At 42.1% G+C, this 19934-nt stretch overlaps 1 protein-coding gene across 4 annotated transcripts in view; it reads left to right on the top strand.

Annotated features, from left to right (window-relative positions):
* wdr59 (WD repeat domain 59) overlaps positions 1-19934 on the top strand; it is a 48661-nt gene that overhangs the window by 20312 nt on the left and 8415 nt on the right. For 2 of the 4 annotated variants that reach the window (XM_034529582.1, XM_034529580.1), the window contains 11 exons: positions 2229-2385; positions 5344-5423; positions 5530-5659; positions 6973-7076; positions 7389-7553; positions 7671-7766; positions 7849-7953; positions 11239-11360; positions 11737-11890; positions 16218-16351; positions 17001-17082. In XM_034529582.1, coding sequence (XP_034385473.1) covers positions 2229-2385; positions 5344-5423; positions 5530-5659; positions 6973-7076; positions 7389-7553; positions 7671-7766; positions 7849-7953; positions 11239-11360; positions 11737-11890; positions 16218-16351; positions 17001-17082 — 1329 coding nt within the window. Of the gene's footprint in view, positions 1-2228; positions 2386-5343; positions 5424-5529; positions 5660-6972; positions 7077-7388; positions 7554-7670; positions 7767-7848; positions 7954-11238; positions 11361-11736; positions 11891-12150; positions 12208-16217; positions 16352-17000; positions 17083-19934 lie in introns of those variants that run through there. The other 2 variants (XM_034529583.1, XR_004609254.1) reach the window with 2 other exon arrangements.

Here is a 19934-nt window from a genome sequence, read left to right as displayed (position 1 = left end):
GTGCTTTCAGAGTGATTTCATAGTGCTTTCAGAGTGCTTTCATAGTGCTTTCAGAGGGCTTTCAGAGTGATTTCATAGTGCTTTCAGAGTGCTTTCAGAGTGCTTTCATAGTGCTTTCAGAGGGCTTTCAGAGTGCTTTCAGAGTGCTTTCATAGTGCTTTCAGAGTGCTTTCAGAGTGATTTCAGAGTGCTTTCAGAGTGCTTTCAGAGTGATTTCATAATGCTTTCATAGTGATTTCATAATGCTTTCATAGTGCTTTCTGAGTGATTTCAGAGTGCTTTCATAGTGCTTTCAGAGTGATTTCAGAGTGCTTTCAGAGTGATTTCATAATGCTTTCATAGTGCTTTCAGAGTGATTTCATAGTGCTTTCATAGTGCTTTCAGAGTGATTTCATAGTACTTTCATAGTGCTTTCAGAGTGCTTTCATAGTGCTTTCAGAGTGCTTTCAGAGTGATTTCAGAGTGATTTTAGAGTGCTTTCATAGTGCTTTCAGAGTGATTTCAGAGTGCTTTCATAGTGCTTTCATAGTGCTTTCAGAGTGATTTCATAGTGCTTTCAGAGTGCTTTCATAGTGCTTTCAGAGTGCTTTCATAGTGATTTCAGAGTGATTTCATAATGCTTTCATAGTGCTTTCAGAGTGATTTCAGAGTGCTTTCAGAGTGATTTCAGAGTGATTTCATAATGCTTTCATAGTGCTTTCAGAGTGATTTCAGAGTGCTTTCAGAGTGCTTTTAGAGTGATTTCATAATGCTTTCATAGTGCTTTCAGAGTGATTTCAGAGTGCTTTCATAGTGCTTTCAGAGGGCTTTCAGAGTGATTTCATAATGCTTTCAGAGTGCTTTCTGAGTGATTTCATAATGCTTTCAGAGTGATTTCAGAGTGCTTTCATAGTGCTTTCAGAGGGCTTTCAGAGTGATTTCATAATGCTTTCAGAGTGCTTTCAGAGTGCTTTCAGAGTGATTTCAGAGTGCTTTCAGAGTGCTTTCAGAGTGCTTTCAGAGTGCTTTCATAGTGCTTTCAGAGTGCTTTCAGAGTGCTTTCAGAGTGCTTTCATAGTGCTTTCAGAGTGCTTTCATAGTGCTTTCAGAGTGCTTTCAGAGTGCTTTCAGAGTGCTTTCATAGTGCTTTCAGAGTGATTTCACAGTACTTTCAGAGTGCTTTCATACTGCTTTAGAGTGCTTTAATACAAAATATATATACAAAATAAATTGAATTTAATTTAATAGTGCTTTTTTACGTACAGATTGTAAAGCCCTCTGAGGCAAATTTGTGATATTGGGCTATATAAAATAAACAGAATTGAATTGAATTGCTTTACTTTATAGTGCTTTGATAGTGCTTTCAAGAGTTTACAGAGTGTTTTCACTGTGCTTTAATGGTGCTTTCAGGGTGTTTTCATAGTGCTTTCAGGGTGTTTTTAGAGTGCTTTCAGGGTGTTTTTAGATTGCTTTCAGGGTGTTTTCATAGTGCTTTCAGGGTGTTTTCATAGTGCTTTCAGGGTGTTTTCATAGTGCTTTTAGGGTGTTTTCATAGTGCTTTCAGGGTGTTTTTAGGGTGTTTTTAGATTGCTTTCAGGGTGTTTTTAGAGTGCTTTCAGGGTGTTTTTAGGGTGTTTTTAGGGTGTTTTTAGAGTGCTTTTAGGGTGTTTTTAGATTGCTTTCAGGGTGTTTTTAGAGTGCTTTCAGGGTGTTTTCATAGTGCTTTCAGGGTGTTTTTAGGGTGTTTTTAGGGTGTTTTCATAGTGCTTTCAGGGTGTTTTCATAGTGCTTTCAGGGTGTTTTTAGATTGCTTTCAGGGTGTTTTTAGAGTGCTTTTAGGGTGTTTTTAGAGTGCTTTTAGGGTGTTTTCATAGTGCTTTCAGGGTGTTTTTAGTGTTTTTTTAGATTCCTTTCAGGGTGTTTTTAGAGTGCTTTTAGGGTGTTTTCATAGTGCTTTCAGGGTGTTTTTAGGGTGTTTTTAGATTGCTTTCAGGGTGTTTTTAGAGTGCTTTCAGGGTGTTTTCATAGTGCTTTCAGGGTGTTTTTAGGGTGTTTTTAGATTGCTTTCAGGGTGTTTTTAGAGTGCTTTCAGTGTGTTTTTAGATTGCTTTCAGGGTGTTTTTAGAGTGCTTTCAGTGTGTTTTTAGAGTGCTTTCAGTGTGTTTTTAGATTGCTTTCAGGGTGTTTTGGATTGCTTTCTGAGTGCTTTCAAGAGTTTACAGAGTGTTTTCTGTCTTGTGTGTTCACAGCCGTTCTCCAACGGTCTGGTCACGGTGATGGTTCCTCAGCTGCGGAGGGAGAACAGTCTGCTGCTGTGGAGCACGCTGGACCTCAACAGTCCCGTTCACGCCTTCGTGGGACACGACGACGTGGTGCTGGAGTTCCAGTGGAGGCCGCAGAAAGAAGGTGACCCATCACAAACATCCTGTAGAGGTTTGGTCCCTCAGTTACAGAGGTGGAGCTAACCGTTTCCCTTAGCTTCCTTTGTGCTAAGCTAGGCTACCATCTTTTCATTTTGTGTCTGTGACAACATTAATATCATATATATATATATATATATATATATATATATATATATATACATAACATCACCCGTAGGCTCACACAGCTCGGTGACTTTCACCGACTACGTCTAGATAGGTGGATGAACATCCTCTTTATTCACGTCCATTCGTCTACATTGACTTCCATTGAATCTACTCTCAACGCAGCATCAGTGTTGGGAAAATGTATCGGCCCATTTTTAGTGCCTCATTCTTTAAATGTGCCTGCTGGCAGTCGGTGTAATGACATGCATCATCCAATGAGATCTAACATAACTATCTCAACTCTTTCAGAACAATAGATAATATATAAGATAATATATAAGTGTATATTCATGTATGTGGAGATGAACATATAGAACTTTTATTGCATGAGTTCCACCAAAACCACGATGTTCTGCATCGCCGACACTGTAGAACAATGTACCACAATGTACCACACTGTACCACACTGTAGAACAATGTACCACAATGTACCACAATGTACAACAATGTACCACAATATACTACACTGTACAACAATGTACCACAATGTACCACACTGTACAACAATGTACAACAATGTACCACAATGTACAACAATGTACAACAATGTACCACAATGTACAACAATATACTACAATGTACCACACTGTACAACAATGTACCACAATGTACCACACTGTACAACAATGTACCAACAATGTACAACAATGTACCACAATGTACAACAATGTACAACAATATACTACAATGTACAACAATGTACCACACTGTACAACAATGTACCACAATGTACCACACTGTACAACAATGTACCAACAATGTACCAACAATGTACAACAATGTACCACACTGTACCACAAGGCTCTGCATACAGTCTGTGAGACAGTCAATGTGGTGTTCAATGTAGGCTCCAGAAGGTCAGAGTTGACGGTGCAGTCGTTGATGTTGTTGACGGTCCAGTCGATGACATTGATGTTGTTTGTTTGTTGACGGTCCAGTCGTTGACGTTGATGTTTGTTTGTTAACGGTCCAGTTGTTGACGTTGTTTGTTTGTTGACGGTCCAGTCGTTGACGTTGATGTTGTTGACGGTCCAGTCGTTGATGTTGTTTGTTTGTTGACGGTCCAGTCGTTAACGTTGATGTTTGTTTGTTGACGGTCCAGTCGTTGACGTTGATGTTGTTTGTTTGTTGACGGTCCAGTCGTTGACGTTGATGTTGTTGATGGTCCAGTCGTTGACGTTGATGTTGTTGATGGTCCAGTCGTTGATGTTGATGTTGTTTGTTTGTTGACGGTCCAGTCGTTGACATTGTTGATGGTCCAGTCGTTGATGTTGTTTGTTTGTTGACGGTCCAGTCGTTGATGTTGTTTGTTTGTTGACGGTCCAGTCGTTGACGTTGTTTGTTTGTTGACGGTCCAGTCGTTGACGTTGATGTTGTTGACGATCCAGTCGTTGATGTTGTTTGTTTGTTGACGGTCCAGTCGTTGACGTTGATGTTGTTTGTTTTTTAACGGTCCAGTCGTTGATGTTGTTTGTTTGTTGACGGTCCAGTCGTTGACAATGATGTTGTTTGTTTGTTGACGGTCCAGTCGTTGATGTTTGTTTGTTGACGGTCCAGTCGTTGACATTGATGTTGTTTGTTTGTTGACGGTCCAGTCGTTGACGTTGATGTTGTTTGTTTGTTGACGGTCCAGTCGTTGACGTTGATGTTGTTTGTTTATTGATGGTCCAGTCGTTGACATTGATGTTGTTTGTTTGTTGACGGTCCAGTCGTTGACGTTGATGTTGTTGATGGTCCAGTCGTTGACGTTGATGTTGTTTGTTTGTTGACGGTCCAGTCGTTGACGTTGATGTTGTTTGTTTGTTGACGGTCCAGTCGTTGACGTTGATGTTGTTTGTTTGTTGACGGTCCAGTCGTTGACATTGATGTTGTTTGTTTGTTGACGGTCCAGTCGTTGATGTTGTTTGTTTGTTGACGGTCCAGTCGTTGACGTTGTTTGTTTGTTAACGGTCCTGTCGTTGACGTTGATGTTTGTTTGTTGACGGTCCAGTCGTTGATGTTGTTTGTTTGTTGACGGTCCAGTCGTTGACGTTGATGTTTGTTAACGGTCCAGTCGTTGACGTTGATGTTGTTTGTTTGTTGACGGTCCAGTCGTTGACGTTGATGTTTGTTGACGGTCCAGTCGTTGATGTTGTTTGTTTGTTGACGGTCCAGTCGTTGATGTTGTTTGTTTGTTGACGGTCCAGTCGTTGACGTTGATGTTTGTTAACGGTCCAGTCGTTGACGTTGATGTTGTTTGTTTGTTGACGGTCCAGTCGTTGACGTTGATGTTTGTTGACGGTCCAGTCGTTGATGTTGTTTGTTTGTTGACGGTCCAGTCGTTGATGTTGTTTGTTTGTTGATGGTCCAGTCGTTGACGTTGATGTTGTTTGTTTGTTGACGGTCCAGTCGTTGACGTTGATGTTGTTTGTTTGTTGACGGTCCAGTCGTTGACGTTGATGTTGTTTGTTTGTTGACGGTCCAGACGTTGATGTTGTTTGTTTGTTGACGGTCCAGTCGTTGACGTTGATGTTGTTTGTTTGTTGACGGTCCAGACGTTGATGTTGTTTGTTTGTTGACGGTCCAGTCGTTGACGTTGATGTTGTTTGTTTGTTGACGGTCCAGACGTTGATGTTGTTTGTTTGTTGACGGTCCAGTCGTTGACGTTGATGTTGTTTGTTTGTTGACGGTCCAGACGTTGATGTTGTTTGTTTGTTGACGGTCCAGTCGTTGACGTTGATGTTGTTTGTTTGTTGACGGTCCAGACGTTGATGTTGTTTGTTTGTTGACGGTCCAGGCTCCAAGGATTACCAACTGGTCACGTGGTCCAGAGATCAGACTCTGAGGATCTGGAGGGTGGATCCTCAGCTTCAGAAGGTGAGTGTGCAGCTTTAGAGAAGGGGTCTCCTCCTGTTTCTCACATCCTGATGTATGTTGTTGTTTTGTGGTTGTTGTTGTTGTTGTTGTTGTTGTGGTTGTTTAGTTGTGCGTCAGTGACGTGGTGGACGAGCTGATTGACAGGATGTCTCTCAGCGTGGAGACGGAGACCTCTCTGGTGTCTCAGGAGCCTGGTGGTCAATTCAGTGTCGGCCTCGCTGCCGAGAACCTGCAGGGTAAGAAATGAATTAAAATCAATTATATTACATTTTACTACTAATAACATTAATATTAATGAGTAGACTTTAACTGGGTAGATTCATGTAAATGCACATCATTCTTTATTTAGTCTTCAGCTGCTGAATCTAAGAACATGTCCTCTGTCTGTCCTTCCTGTTGTTCTGTCTTCTCTCTGTCCATCCTGTTGTTCTGTCTTCTCTCTGTCCATCCTGTCTTCTCTCTGTCCATCCTGTTGTTCTGTCCTCTCTCTGTCCATCCTGTTGTTCTGTCCTCTCTCTGTCCATCCTGTTGTTCTGTCTTCTCTCTGTCCATCCTGTTGTTCTGTCTTCTCTCTGTCCATCCTGTTGTTCTGTCTTCTCTCTGTCCATCCTGTTGTTCTGTCTTCTCTCTGTCCATCCTGTTGTTCTGTCTTCTCTCTGTCCTTCCTGTTGTTCTGTCTTCTCTCTGTCCATCCTGTTGTTCTGTCTTCTCTCTGTCCTTCCTGTTGTTCTGTCTTCTCTCTGTCCATCCTGTCTTCTCTCTGTCCATCCTGTTGTTCTGTCTTCTCTCTGTCCATCCTGTCTTCTCTCTGTCCATCCTGTTGTTCTGTCTTCTCTCTGTCCTTCCTGTTGTTCTGTCTTCTCTCTGTCCTTCCTGTTGTTCTGTCTTCTCTCTGTCCATCCTGTCTTCTCTCTGTCCATCCTGTTGTTCTGTCTTCTCTCTGTCCTTCCTGTTGTTCTGTCTTCTCTCTGTCCATCCTGTCTTCTCTCTGTCCATCCTGTTGTTCTCTCTTCTCTCTGTCCATCCTATCTTCTCTCTGTCCATCCTGTTGTTCTGTCTTCTCTCTGTCCATCCTGTTGTTCTGTCTTCTCTCTGTCCATCCTGTTGTTCTGTCTTCTCTCTGTCCATCCTGTTGTTCTGTCTTCTCTCTGTCCTTCCTGTTGTTCTGTCTTCTCTCTGTCCATCCTGTCTTCTCTCTGTCCATCCTGTTGTTCTGTCTTCTCTCTGTCCTTCCTGTTGTTCTGTCTTCTCTCTGTCCATCCTGTCTTCTCTCTGTCCATCCTGTTGTTCTCTCTTCTCTCTGTCCATCCTGTCTTCTCTCTGTCCATCCTGTTGTTCTCTCTTCTCTCTGTCCATCCTGTCTTCTCTCTGTCCATCCTGTTGTTCTGTCTTCTCTCTGTCCATCCTGTTGTTCTGTCTTCTCTCTGTCCTTCCTGTTGTTCTGTCTTCTCTCTGTCCATCCTGTCTTCTCTCTGTCCATCCTGTTGTCCGGTCCTCTGTCTGTCTTCTCTCTGTCCTTCCTGTCTTCTCTATTCCTGTCGTTCCTCAGATCAGGACGGTGCTTTGAGCTCGGTGGTGGGTTCAGGTGTCCCTCAGACGTTGCAGCAGGAGTTTTCGCTGGTCAACCTGCAGATCAGAAACGTGGACGTGGAGGTGAGACGAAGACACTTTCAAGGTCTCAACATGTAACCTTTCCTTCATGATCAACAGCTCCCTGTTTTAATCAACTGTCAATCATTTACATATTTCTCTCTTAGGAGAATAGCTGCCTTTTCAAAATAAAAGCCCCTCAAATCCCTCTTGTTTTGCTTGTAGCCATGATGTTTTTTCGATTCAGTTGTTTTATTCTCTTGGTACGAACTGGCAAAACAGTCTGTGAATTTAATAAATCACTGTGAATAATAACCTGGAGACGCTTAAAGATGGGACAGGAAGTGACACTGAGAAGTGTGATATTTTGTGCAGATGGACGCGTTGAACCGCAGCTGCGTGGTGTCGGCTCACTTCGGCAGCCATCAGGTCCGCCTGGTGGTCAAGTTTCCCGCTCAGTATCCCAACAATGCAGCACCGACCTTCCAGTTCGTCTCGCCTACAACCATCCCGTCCGCCACCAAGACCAAGATCCAGAAGGTACCGACGCTCCTGAACGCACCGGTTTCATTGATCGCACTTGTTCTTTATTTATTTCTATTTAAAGAGATTTTAATGAGACATGAAGACAAATTGACTCTTTGTGCTTCTGTTCAGATCCTGACCGACACGTCTCTTCAGAAGGTGAAGAGGAACCAGAACTGCCTGGAGCCGTGTGTCCGGCAGCTGGTGTCCTGTCTGGAGTCGGAAATGGTGAGAACATGCTGGCCATGAGGCTCAGGACAAGGACACGACCTTCAGAGGTTCTCTCTTCATAACGTCTTTCCCCTGTCAGACACAGGAGGACGGTCCAGTCTCCGGCCCCTTCGTCCTGTCCAACCCCGTCGCTCCAGCCCTACAGGCGTTCCCTCGGGTCACCAACACTTACGGCTCCTATCAGGTAACAGACCCCGAGACCTTGACACCCAAAGGAACCGAGACCTTGAGACCCTCAGGAGCCGGTTACATCGTGACTCAGTTCGTTTAAAGTAGAGACACAAACTGAGTCACCATGTAAAGTAGAGACAAACCGAGTCACCATGTAAAGTAGAGACACAAACCGAGTCACCATGTAAAGTAGAGACACAAACCGAGTCACCATGTAAAGTAGAGACAAACCGAGTCACCATGTAAAGTAGAGACACAAACTGAGTCACCATGTAAAGTAGAGACAAACCGAGTCACCATGTAAAGTAGAGACTTGAACCGAGTCACCATGTAAAGTAGAGACACAAACAGAGTCACCATGTAAAGTAGAGACACAAACAGAGTCACCATGTAAAGTAGAGACAAACCGAGTCACCATGTAAAGTAGAGACAAACCGAGTCACCATGTAAAGTAGAGACACAAACAGAGTCACCATGTAAAGTAGAGACACAAACAGAGTCACCATGTAAAGTAGAGACAAACCGAGTCACCATGTAAAGTAGAGACACAAACTGAGTCACCATGTAAAGTAGAGACAAACCGAGTCACCATGTAAAGTAGAGACAAACCGAGTCACCATGTAAAGTAGAGACACAAACTGAGTCACCATGTAAAGTAGACACAAACCGAGTCACCATGTAAAGTATAGACACAAACCGAGTCACCATGTAAAGTAGAGACAAACCGAGTCACCATGTAAAGTAGAGACTTGAACCGAGTCACCATGTAAAGTAGAGACTTGAACCGAGTCACCATGTAAAGTAGAGACACAAACTGAGTCACCATGTAAAGTAGAGACACAAACTGAGTCACCATGTAAAGTAGAGACAAACTGAGTCACCATGTAAAGTAGAGACACGAACCAAGTCACCATGTAAAGTAGAGACAAACCAAGTCACCATGTAAAGTAGAGACACAAACCGAGTCACCATGTAAAGTAGAGACACAAACTGAGTCACCATGTAAAGTAGAGACAAACTGAGTCACCATGTAAAGTAGAGACACAAACAGAGTCACCATGTAAAGTAGAGACAAACCGAGTCACCATGTAAAGTAGAGGCTTGAACTAAGTCACCATGTAAAGTAGACACAAACCGAGTCACCATGTAAAGTAGAGACAAACCGAGTCACCATGTAAAGTAGAGGCTTGAACCGAGTCACCATGTAAAGTAGAGACACAAACAGAGTCACCATGTAAAGTAGAGACACAAACTGAGTCACCATGTAAAGTAGAGACACAAACAGAGTCACCATGTAAAGTAGAGACACAAACTGAGTCACCATGTAAAGTAGAGACACAAACTGAGTCACCATGTAAAGTAGAGACAAACCGAGTCACCATGTAAAGTAGAGACAAACCGAGTCACCATGTAAAGTAGAGGCTTGAACCGAGTCACCATGTAAAGTAGAGACACAAACAGAGTCACCATGTAAAGTAGAGACACAAACAGAGTCACCATGTAAAGTAGAGACACGAAGCGAGTCACCATGTAAAGTAGAGACACAAACCGAGTCACCATGTAAAATAGAGACAAACCGAGTCACCATGTAAAGTAGAGACACAAACCGAGTCACCATGTAAAGTAGAGACACAAACCGAGTCACCATGTAAAGTAGAGACAAACCGAGTCACCATGTAAAGTAGAGACTTGAACCGAGTCACCATGTAAAGTAGAGACACAAACTGAGTCACCATGTAAAGTAGAGACAAACCGAGTCACCATGTAAAGTAGAGACACAAACTGAGTCACCATGTAAAGTAGAGACAAACCGAGTCACCATGTAAAGTAGAGACACAAACCGAGTCACCATGTAAAGTAGAGACAAACCAAGTCACCATGTAAAGTAGAGACACAAACTGAGTCACCATGTAAAGTAGAGACACAAACAGAGTCACCATGTAAAGTAGAGACACAAACCGAGTCACCATGTAAAGTAGAGACACAAACCGAGTCACCATGTAAAGTAAAGACACAAACCGAGTCACCATGTAAAGTAGCAAACCGAGTCACCATGTAAAGTAGAGACACAAACCGAGTCACCATGTAAAGTAGAGACACAAACCGAGTCACCATGTAAAGTAGAGACACAAACCGAGTCACCATGTAAAGTAAAGACACAAACCGAGTCACCATGTAAAGTAGAGACAAACCGAGTCACCATGTAAAGTAGAGGCTTGAACCGAGTCACCATGTAAAGTAGAGACACAGAGTCACCATGTAAAGTAGAGACACAAAGCGAGTCACCATGTAAAGTAGAGACACGAAGCGAGTCACCATGTAAAGTAGAGACACAAACCGAGTCACCATGTAAAGTAGAGACACAGAGTCACCATGTAAAGTAGAGACACAAAGCGAGTCACCATGTAAAGTAGAGACACGAAGCGAGTCACCATGTAAAGTAGAGACACAAACCGAGTCACCATGTAAAGTATAGACACAAACCGAGTCACCATGTAAAGTAGAGACAAACCGAGTCACCATGTAAAGTAGAGACTTGAACCGAGTCACCATGTAAAGTAGAGACTTGAACCGAGTCACCATGTAAAGTAGAGACACAAACAGAGTCACCATGTAAAGTAGAGACACAAACTGAGTCACCATGTAAAGTAGAGACAAACCGAGTCACCATGTAAAGTAGAGACACAAACCGAGTCACCATGTAAAGTAGAGACAAACCAAGTCACCATGTAAAGTAGAGACACAAACTGAGTCACCATGTAAAGTAGAGACACAAACAGAGTCACCATGTAAAGTAGAGACACAAACAGAGTCACCATGTAAAGTAGAGACACAAACAGAGTCACCATGTAAAGTAGAGACACAAACCGAGTTACCATGTAAAGTAGAGACACGAACCGAGTCACCATGTAAAGTAGAGACACAAACCGAGTCACCATGTAAAGTAGACACAAACTGAGTCACCATGTAAAGTAGAGACACAAACCGAGTCACCATGTAAAGTAGAGACAAACCAAGTCACCATGTAAAGTAGAGACACAAACCGAGTCACCATGTAAAGTAGAGACTTGAACCGAGTCACCATGTAAAGTAGAGACAAACCGAGTCACCATGTAAAGTAGAGACTTGAACCGAGTCACCATGTAAAGTAGAGACAAACCGAGTCACCATGTAAAGTAGAGACAAACCGAGTCACCATGTAAAGTAGAGACTTGAACCGAGTCACCATGTAAAGTAGAGACACGAAGCGTCAGGATTAATGAATAATAAAGGAAAGTTGTTTTTTTGCTCTTTTCAGGACGCCAACATCCCGTTCCCTCGGACCTCTGGCGCTCGTTTCTGTGGCGCCGGCTGTCTGGTTTACTTCACCCGACCAATCACCATGCACCGCTCTGTCCCGCCCACTGAGCCCACTCCTAGGTAAATGCACACACAGGTGTTTTTAATCAACATCAGTGTCTTTCACTGATGAGCTTTTATTGCGAAGCTACAGGAAGTGAGCACATTTGTCCAAACGCTGTGTATTAAAGGGATAGTACATTCTCAAGAACGAGTTTGTACAACAAGTTCCTCAAAACCTGCAGAAAGGAGCTAGGCTAACAGTTTCCCCCTACTTCCAGTCTTTGTGCTAAGCTAGGCTAACAGTTTCCCCCTACTTCCAGTCTTTGTGCTAAGCTAGGCTAACAGTTTCCCCCTGCTTCCAGTCTTTGTGCTAAGCTAGGCTAACAGTTTTCCCCCTGCTTCCAGTCTTTTTTGCTAAGCTAGGTTAAACTGTGTGTGTGTTTAATGTGTCCAGGTCCCTGTCAGCTCTGTCGGCCTATCACAGCGGAGTGTTGACTCCGATGAAGATGCGTTCAGAGTCTCAGAGCACCCTGCGTTTGTACAGCGGCAGCCCAACTCGCTCCGACAAAGACACCGTGTCCATCTCCTCCTTCTACTATAAAGAACGGGTGAGACATATATATATATATATATATATATGTGTATGTATATATATATATATATATATATATATATATATATGTGTATGTATATATATATATATATATATATATTATACATATATTAATATGTGTATATATATATATATTATACATATATATATATATATATATATATATATATATATATATATATATATATATATATATATATATATATATATATATATATATATATTTTATGTGCCTTCCTATTCTCCTCCAATCAGAAGCCCCCAATCTCTGCCTCCCGCCGCTGGTCTGTCCAAACCCTCTGTGATTGGCCGGTACTGATCTCTGTCCCTCTTTCCTGCCGTCTCTCCTCCAGACCACTCATGGTGTTAACAGACTGAGAGCTAACGAAGTGACATCATGTGTTCTGAATCTGAATTTATTTGGTTTATTGAGTTCAGCCTTCACTGGTTTCTAGTTCATCAGATCATCAAACCAACGTTGACAAAAGTCAAACTATTAGAAGGAATTGGGGAGGATTTTTGACGTCATGTTCTTTGGAGTGAAATAGTTTTTTCTGAGCTTTCCCATTGGGAATAAAGGCTGTGCACCAATTTACCTCCAATGGGTTCCTGGTAGTTGGTCCTCTGCTGTGTCATGAATCTATCCTACATATCTTTATTCAATTAAACATCTGGTTTAGTTGTTTGGTCTGATTCTATAATAATGATCTTTATTAAAATACAACATCTGGTTTAGTTGATTCTAGTGTCGAGTAGCATTTATCACAGTGAATAGCATTAGCAGTTACTTTTAGCTTAGTCTATGTGGTTCTCACAGTGACAAACGTTCAGATTCAGAACAGACGAGTCTGCTGCCTGACTTCCTTTCTGCTGCCTGACTTCCTTTCTGGTGCCTGACTTCCTGTCTGCTGCCTGACTTCCTTTCTGCTGCCTGACTTCCTTTCTGGTGCCTGACTTCCTGTCTGCTGCCTGACTTCCTTTCTGCTGCCTGACTTCCTGTCTGCTGCCTGACTTCCTTTCTGGTGCCTGACTTCCTGTCTGCTGCCTGACTTCCTGTCTGCTGCCTGACTTCCTTTCTGGTGCCTGACTTCCTGTCTGCTGCCTGACTTCTTGACTGATGCCTGACTTCCTGTCTGCTGCCTGTCTTCATTCCTGCTGCCTGACTTCTTGACTGATGCCTGACTGCTGCCTGTCTTCATTCCTGCTGCCTGACTTCTTGACTGATGCCTGACTTCCTGTCTGCTGCCTGACTTCCTTTCTGCTGCTTGACTTCCTTTCTGGTGCCTGACTTCCTGTCTGCTGCCTGACTTCCTGTCTGCTGCCTGACTTCTTGACTGATGCCTGACTTCCTGTCTGCTGCCTGACTTCCTGACTGCTGCCTGTCTTCATTCCTGCTGCCTGACTTCTTGACTGATGCCTGACTTCCTGACTGCTGCCTGTCTTCCTTTCTGCTGCCTGACTTCCTGTCTGCTGCCTGACTTCTTGACTGATGCCTGACTTCCTGTCTGCTGCCTGACTTCCTGACTGCTGCCTGTCTTCATTCCTGCTGCCTGACTTCTTGACTGATGCCTGACTTCCTGTCTGCTGCCTGACTTCTTGACTGATGCCTGACTTCCTGTCTGCTGCCTGACTTCCTGACTGCTGCCTGTCTTCATTCCTGCTGCCTGACTTCTTGACTGATGCCTGACTTCCTGTCTGCTGCCTGACTTCTTGACTGATGCCTGACTTCCTGACTGCTGCCTGTCTTCATTCCTGCTGCCTGACTTATTGACTGATGCCTGACTTCTTGTCTGCTGCCGGACTTCCTGTCTGCTGCCTGTCTTCCTGTCTGCTGCCTAACTTCCTGACTTCCTGTCTGCTGCCTGTGTTCTTGACTGCTTCCTAACTTCCTGACTTCCTGTCTGCTGCCTGTCTTCTTGTCTGCTGCCTGACTTCCTGACTTCCTGTCTGCTGCCTGTCTTCCTTACTGCTCCCTGACTTCTTGTCTGCTGCCTGACTTCTTGTCTGCTGCCTGTCTTCCTGTCTGCTGCCTGACTTCCTGACTTCCTGTCTGCTGCCTGTCTTCCTTACTGCTCCCTGACTTCTTGTCTGCTGCCTGACTTCTTGTCTGCTGCCTGTCTTCCTGTCTGCTGCCTGACTTCCTGACTTCCTGTCTGCTGCCTGTCTTCCTTACTGCTCCCTGACTTCTTGTCTGCTGCCTGACTTCTTGTCTGCTGCCTGACTTCTTGTCTGCTGCCTGTCTTCCTGTCTGCTGCCTGTCTTCCTTACTGCTCCCTGACTTCTTGTCCGCTGCCTGACTTCTTGTCTGCTGCCTGACTTCCTGTCTGCTGCCTGTCTTCTTGTCTGCTGCCTGACTTCCTGACTTCCTGTCTGCTGCCTGACTTCCTGTCTGCGTTACATCTTAACCTTCTAATGTTCACTCACGTTTACTGCCAGCAGCTCTGTTGTTTATTCATTTTAAACCTGTTTATGTATCATGATAATTTGGCTGTTGGGGCTACATGGAAGTTTGTGAATGAACTGAAGACTAACCATGTTTCACACGGCGAGCTCCCAGAGACAAACCAATCATAGTCCACTGAGGACGCAGTCAGGTTTACATTACATTACATTACATTACATTTCATGTCATTTAGCTGACGCTTTTATCCAAAGCGACTTACAATAAGTGCATTAAACCATGAGTCCAAACTCAGAACAACAAGAATCAAGAAGGTAACATTTCTTCAATGACGTTAACCTACAGAGTACTATCAGTAAGAGACTTTTAAGTGCTACTAAAGTGTTAAACTACAAAGTGCTATCAGTAAGAGTCATTAGAGAGTAGTTTTAGGTCTTAGTTTTAGGACAGTTTTAGGTCTTAGTTTTAGGACTTAGCTTTAGGTCTTAGTTTTAGGTCATAGTTTTAGGTCTTAGTTTTAGGACTTAGCTTTAGGTCATAGTTTTAGGTCTTAGTTTTAGGACTTAGCTTTAGGTCATAGTTTTAGGTCTCTTAGCTTTAGGTCATAGATTTAGGTCTTAGTTTTAGGTCTTAGTTTTAGGTTTTAGGTCATAGTTTTAGGTTTTAGGACTTAGCTTTAGGCTTTAGGTCTTAGTTTTAGGTCTTATTTTTAGGACTTAGCTTTAGGTCTTATTTTTAGGACTTAGCTTTAGGTCATAGTTTTAGGTCTCTTAGCTTTAGGTCATAGATGTAGGTCTTAGTTTTAGGTTTTAGGTCATAGTTTTAGGTTTTAGGACTTAGCTTTAGGCTTTAGGTCTTATTTTTAGGACTTAGCTTTAGGTCTTAGTTTTAGGTCTTATTTTTAGGACTTAGCTTTAGGTCTTAGTTTTAGGTCTTAGTTTTAGGTCTTAGTTTTAGGACTTAGCTTTAGGTCTTAGTTTTAGGTCTTATTTTTAGGACTTAGCTTTAGGTCTTAGTTTTAGGTCTTATTTTTAGGACTTAGCTTTAGGTCTTAGTTTTAGGACTTATTTTTAGGACTTAGCTTTAGGTCTTAGTTTTAGGACATAGTTTTAGGTCATAGTTTTAGGACTTAGTTTTAGGACATAGTTTGAGGTCATAGTTTTAGGTCTTAGTTTTAGGACTTAGCTTTAGGTCTTAGTTTTAGGACTTAGCTTTAGGTCTTAGTTTTAGGACTTAGCTTTAGGTCTTAGTTTTAGGTCTTAGTTTTAGGACTTAGCTTTAGGTCTTAGTTTTAGGACTTAGCTTTAGGTCTTAGTTTTAGGACTTAGCTTTAGGACATAGTTTTAGGTCTTATTTTTAGGACTTAGTTTTAGGTCTTAGTTTTAGGACTTAGCTTTAGGTCTTAGTTTTAGGACTTAGCTTTAGGTCTTAGTTTTAGGACATAGTTTTAGGACTTAGCTTTAGGTCTTAGTTTTAGGACTTAGCTTTAGGTCTTAGTTTTAGGACTTAGCTTTAGGACATAGTTTTAGGTCTTAGTTTTAGGTCTTAGTTTTAGGACTTAGCTTTAAGTCTTAGTTTTAGGACTTAGCTTTAGGTCATAGTTTTAGGACTTAGCTTTAGGACATAGTTTTAGGTCTTAGTTTTAGGTCTTAGTTTTAGGACTTAGCTTTAAGTCTTAGTTTTAGGACTTAGCTTTAGGTCATAGTTTTAGGTCTTAGTTTTTCGGTGAACCCCAATGAGCAGGTGGACATTGGTCCGTCCATCAGTCGGTGTCTCGCTGTGTGAACTCTCTTACAGTAATTAGTCATCCACACCACTTTTAATCAGGTGGTGCTTTGTCTCTCTTTGGCCTGCTGTCTCCCTCCTCCTCTTGTCTGTCTGCTTGTCTCTCTCTCCGTCCGTCTGTCTCTCTGTCCATCAGAAATCTCGCCGGTTTAAGACAAAGCGAGAGGGAGTGGACTACGGAAACCGTCCCATCAAACTGGCAGGAAAAGTGATCGTCCAGGAAATCTCGTGTCTGCTGCCCGTCCACAAAGCTCTGGGAGACAGTTACATGTGAGAGACACAAGCAGGACAAGCTGAAGGAGACCAGCACCTCAGATATCAGGGTCTCCTTCACAAACATCAGGGTCCACTGCCTCAGGCATCAGGGTCTCCTTCACAAACATCAGGGTCTCCTTCACGAACATCAGGGTCCACTGCCTCAGGCATCAGGGTCTCCTTCACAAACATCAGGGTCTCCTTCACGAACATCAGGGTCCACTGCCTCAGGCATCAGGGTCTCCTTCACAAACATCAGGGTCTCCTTCACGAACATCAGGGTCCACTGCCTCAGGCATCAGGGTCTCCTTCACAAACATCAGGGTCTCCTTCAGGATCAGAATTCACCTCCGAGTTAAAAACCCTGTCAAATCTGAAAAAGTTATTTAAGACGTCACCACATTTCTGAATAACACCTGGTCCTCATCAAGACCACCAGCTCCTCCAGGTCAAAGGTCATGAATCTATTTATGTTCAAGGACAGCCTGACAGGTGGAACCCTGGGCTCAAAGGTTCAGGGCAGAACCTTCAGCTTACGACAGGGAGGATGCTCTGTCCTCCAAAATAAAATACAAAATAATTAGTGTGGTGATTTTTAGATGGTTGACATGTATGCTTTATATGTTTCTCTGATTAGTTTTTAAATGTCTTTGTGCCTGCTCAGTCTGAACATGAACGACATCCAGGAAACGTGTCAGAAGAACGCGGCGGCTTCGCTCACAGTCGGACGCAGAGACGTGGCAAAGGTAACGATGTCCTACATCATGTTTGTAGTCTTCTTGTTCGTAGTCTCATCCTTCATGTTCGTAGTCTTCATGTTCGTAGTCTCATCCTTCATGTTTGTAGTCTTCATGTTTGTAGTCTCATCCTTCATGTTTGTAGTCTCATCCTTCATGTTCGTAGTCTTCATGTTTGTAGTCTCATCGTTCATGTTCGTAGTCTTCATGTTTGTAGTCTCGTCCTTCATGTTTGTAGTCTCATCCTTCATGTTTGTAGTCTCATCCTTCATGTTCGTAGTCTTCATGTTTGCATTCTCATCCTTCATGTTTGTAGTCTTCATGTTTGTAGTCTCATCCTTCATGTTTGCATTCTCATCCTTCATGTTCGTAGTCTTCATGTTCGTAGTCTCATCCTTCATGTTCTTAGTCTTCATGTTCTTAGTCTTCATGTTCGTAGTCTCATCCTTCATGTTCATAGTCTTCATGTTCGTAGTCTCATCCTTCATGTTCTTAGTCTTCATGTTCGTAGTCTCATCCTTCATGTTCGTAGTCTTCATGTTCGTAGTCTCATCCTTCATGTTCTTAGTCTTCATGTTCTTAGTCTTCATGTTCGTAGTCTTCATGTTCGTAGTCTTCATGTTCGTAGTCTCATCCTTCATGTTCGTAGTCTTCATGTTCGTAGTCTCCATGTTCGTAGTCTCATCCTTCATGTTCTTAGTCTTCATGTTTGTAGTCTCATCCTTCATGTTCTTAGTCTTCATGTTTGTAGTCTTCATGTTCGTAGTCTCATCCTTCATGTTTGTATTCTTCATGTTCGTAGTCTCATCCTTCATGTTCTTAGTCTTCATGTTCGTAGTCTCATCCTTCATGTTTGTAGTCTTCATGTTTGTAGTCTCATCCTTCATGTTCTTAGTCTTCATGTTCGTAGTCTTCATGTTTGTAGTCTCATCCTTCATGTTTGTAGTCTTCATGTTTGTAGTCTTCATGTTTGTAGTCTCATCCTTCATGTTCTTAGTCTTCATGTTCGTAGTCTTCATGTTTGTAGTCTCATCCTTCATGTTTGTAGTCTTCATGTTTGTAGTCTTCATGTTTGTAGTCTCATCCTTCATGTTTGTAGTCTTCATGTTTGTAGTCTCATCCTTCATGTTTGTAGTCTTCATGTTTGTAGTCTCATCCTTCATGTTCTTAGTCTTCATGTTCGTAGTCTCATCCTTCATGTTCTTAGTCTTCATGTTTGTAGTCTTCATGTTTATAGTCTTCATGTTTGTAGTCTCATCCTTCATGTTTGTAGTCTTCATGTTTGTAGTCTTCATGTTTGTAGTCTCATCCTTCATGTTCTTAGTCTTCATGTTTGTAGTCTTCATGTTTGTAGTCTCATCCTTCATGTTCTTAGTCTTCATGTTCGTAGTCTTCATGTTTGTAGTCTCATCCTTCATGTTTGTAGTCTTCATGTTTGTAGTCTCATCCTTCATGTTCTTAGTCTTCATGTTTGTAGTCTTCATGTTTGTAGTCTCATCCTTCATGTTTGTAGTCTTCATGTTTGTAGTCTCATCCTTCATGTTCTTAGTCTTCATGTTCGTAGTCTCATCCTTCATGTTCTTAGTCTTCATGTTTGTAGTCTTCATGTTTGTAGTCTCATCCTTCATGTTTGTAGTCTTCATGTTTGTAGTCTCATCCTTCATGTTCTTAGTCTTCATGTTCGTAGTCTCATCCTTCATGTTCTTAGTCTTCATGTTTGTAGTCTTCATGTTTGTAGTCTCATCCTTCATGTTTGTAGTCTTCATGTTTGTAGTCTTCATGTTTGTAGTCTCATCCTTCATGTTCTTAGTCTTCATGTTTGTAGTCTTCATGTTCGTAGTCTCATCCTTCATGTTTGTAGTCTTCATGTTCGTAGTCTCATCCTTCATGTTCTTAGTCTTCATGTTCGTAGTCTCATCCTTCATGTTCTTAGTCTTCATGTTTGTAGTCTTCATGTTTGTAGTCTCATCCTTCATGTTTGTAGTCTCATCCTTCATGTTCTTAGTCTTCATGTTCGTAGTCTTCATGTTTGTAGTCTCATCCTTCATGTTTGTAGTCTTCATGTTTGTAGTCTTCATGTTTGTAGTCTCATCCTTCATGTTTGTAGTCTTCATGTTTGTAGTCTCATCCTTCATGTTCTTAGTCTTCATGTTTGTAGTCTTCATGTTTGTAGTCTCATCCTTCATGTTTGTAGTCTTCATGTTCGTAGTCTCATCCTTCATGTTCTTAGTCTTCATGTTTGTAGTCTTCATGTTTGTAGTATTCATGTTTGTAGTCTCATCCTTCATGTTCTTAGTCTTCATGTTTGTAGTCTTCATGTTTGTAGTCTCATCCTTCATGTTTGTAGTCTTCATGTTTGTAGTCTCATCCTTCATGTTCTTAGTCTTCATGTTTGTAGTCTTCATGTTTGTAGTCTCATCCTTCATGTTTGTAGTCTTCATGTTTGTAGTCTCATCCTTCATGTTTGTAGTCTCATCCTTCATGTTTGTAGTCTCATCCTTCATGTTTGTAGTCTTCATGTTTGTAGTCTCATCCTTCATGTTCTTAGTCTTCATGTTCGTAGTCTTCATGTTTATAGTCTTCATGTTTGTAGTCTCATCCTTCATGTTTGTAGTCTTCATGTTTGTAGTCTCATCCTTCATGTTTGTAGTCTTCATGTTTGTAGTCTCATCCTTCATGTTTGTAGTCTTCATGTTTGTAGTCTCATCCTTCATGTTCTTAGTCTTCATGTTTGTAGTCTTCATGTTTGTAGTCTCATCCTTCATGTTCTTAGTCTTCATGTTCGTAGTCTCATCCTTCATGTTCTTAGTCTTCATGTTTGTAGTCTTCATGTTTGTAGTCTCATCCTTCATGTTCTTAGT

The sequence above is a fragment of the Cyclopterus lumpus genome, chromosome 3 (assembly GCF_009769545.1).
Source record: "Cyclopterus lumpus isolate fCycLum1 chromosome 3, fCycLum1.pri, whole genome shotgun sequence".
NCBI lineage: Eukaryota > Metazoa > Chordata > Actinopteri > Perciformes > Cyclopteridae > Cyclopterus > Cyclopterus lumpus.
Note: the sequence above shows the minus strand (reverse complement) of the source record. Positions and strands in the feature narration are given on the sequence as shown.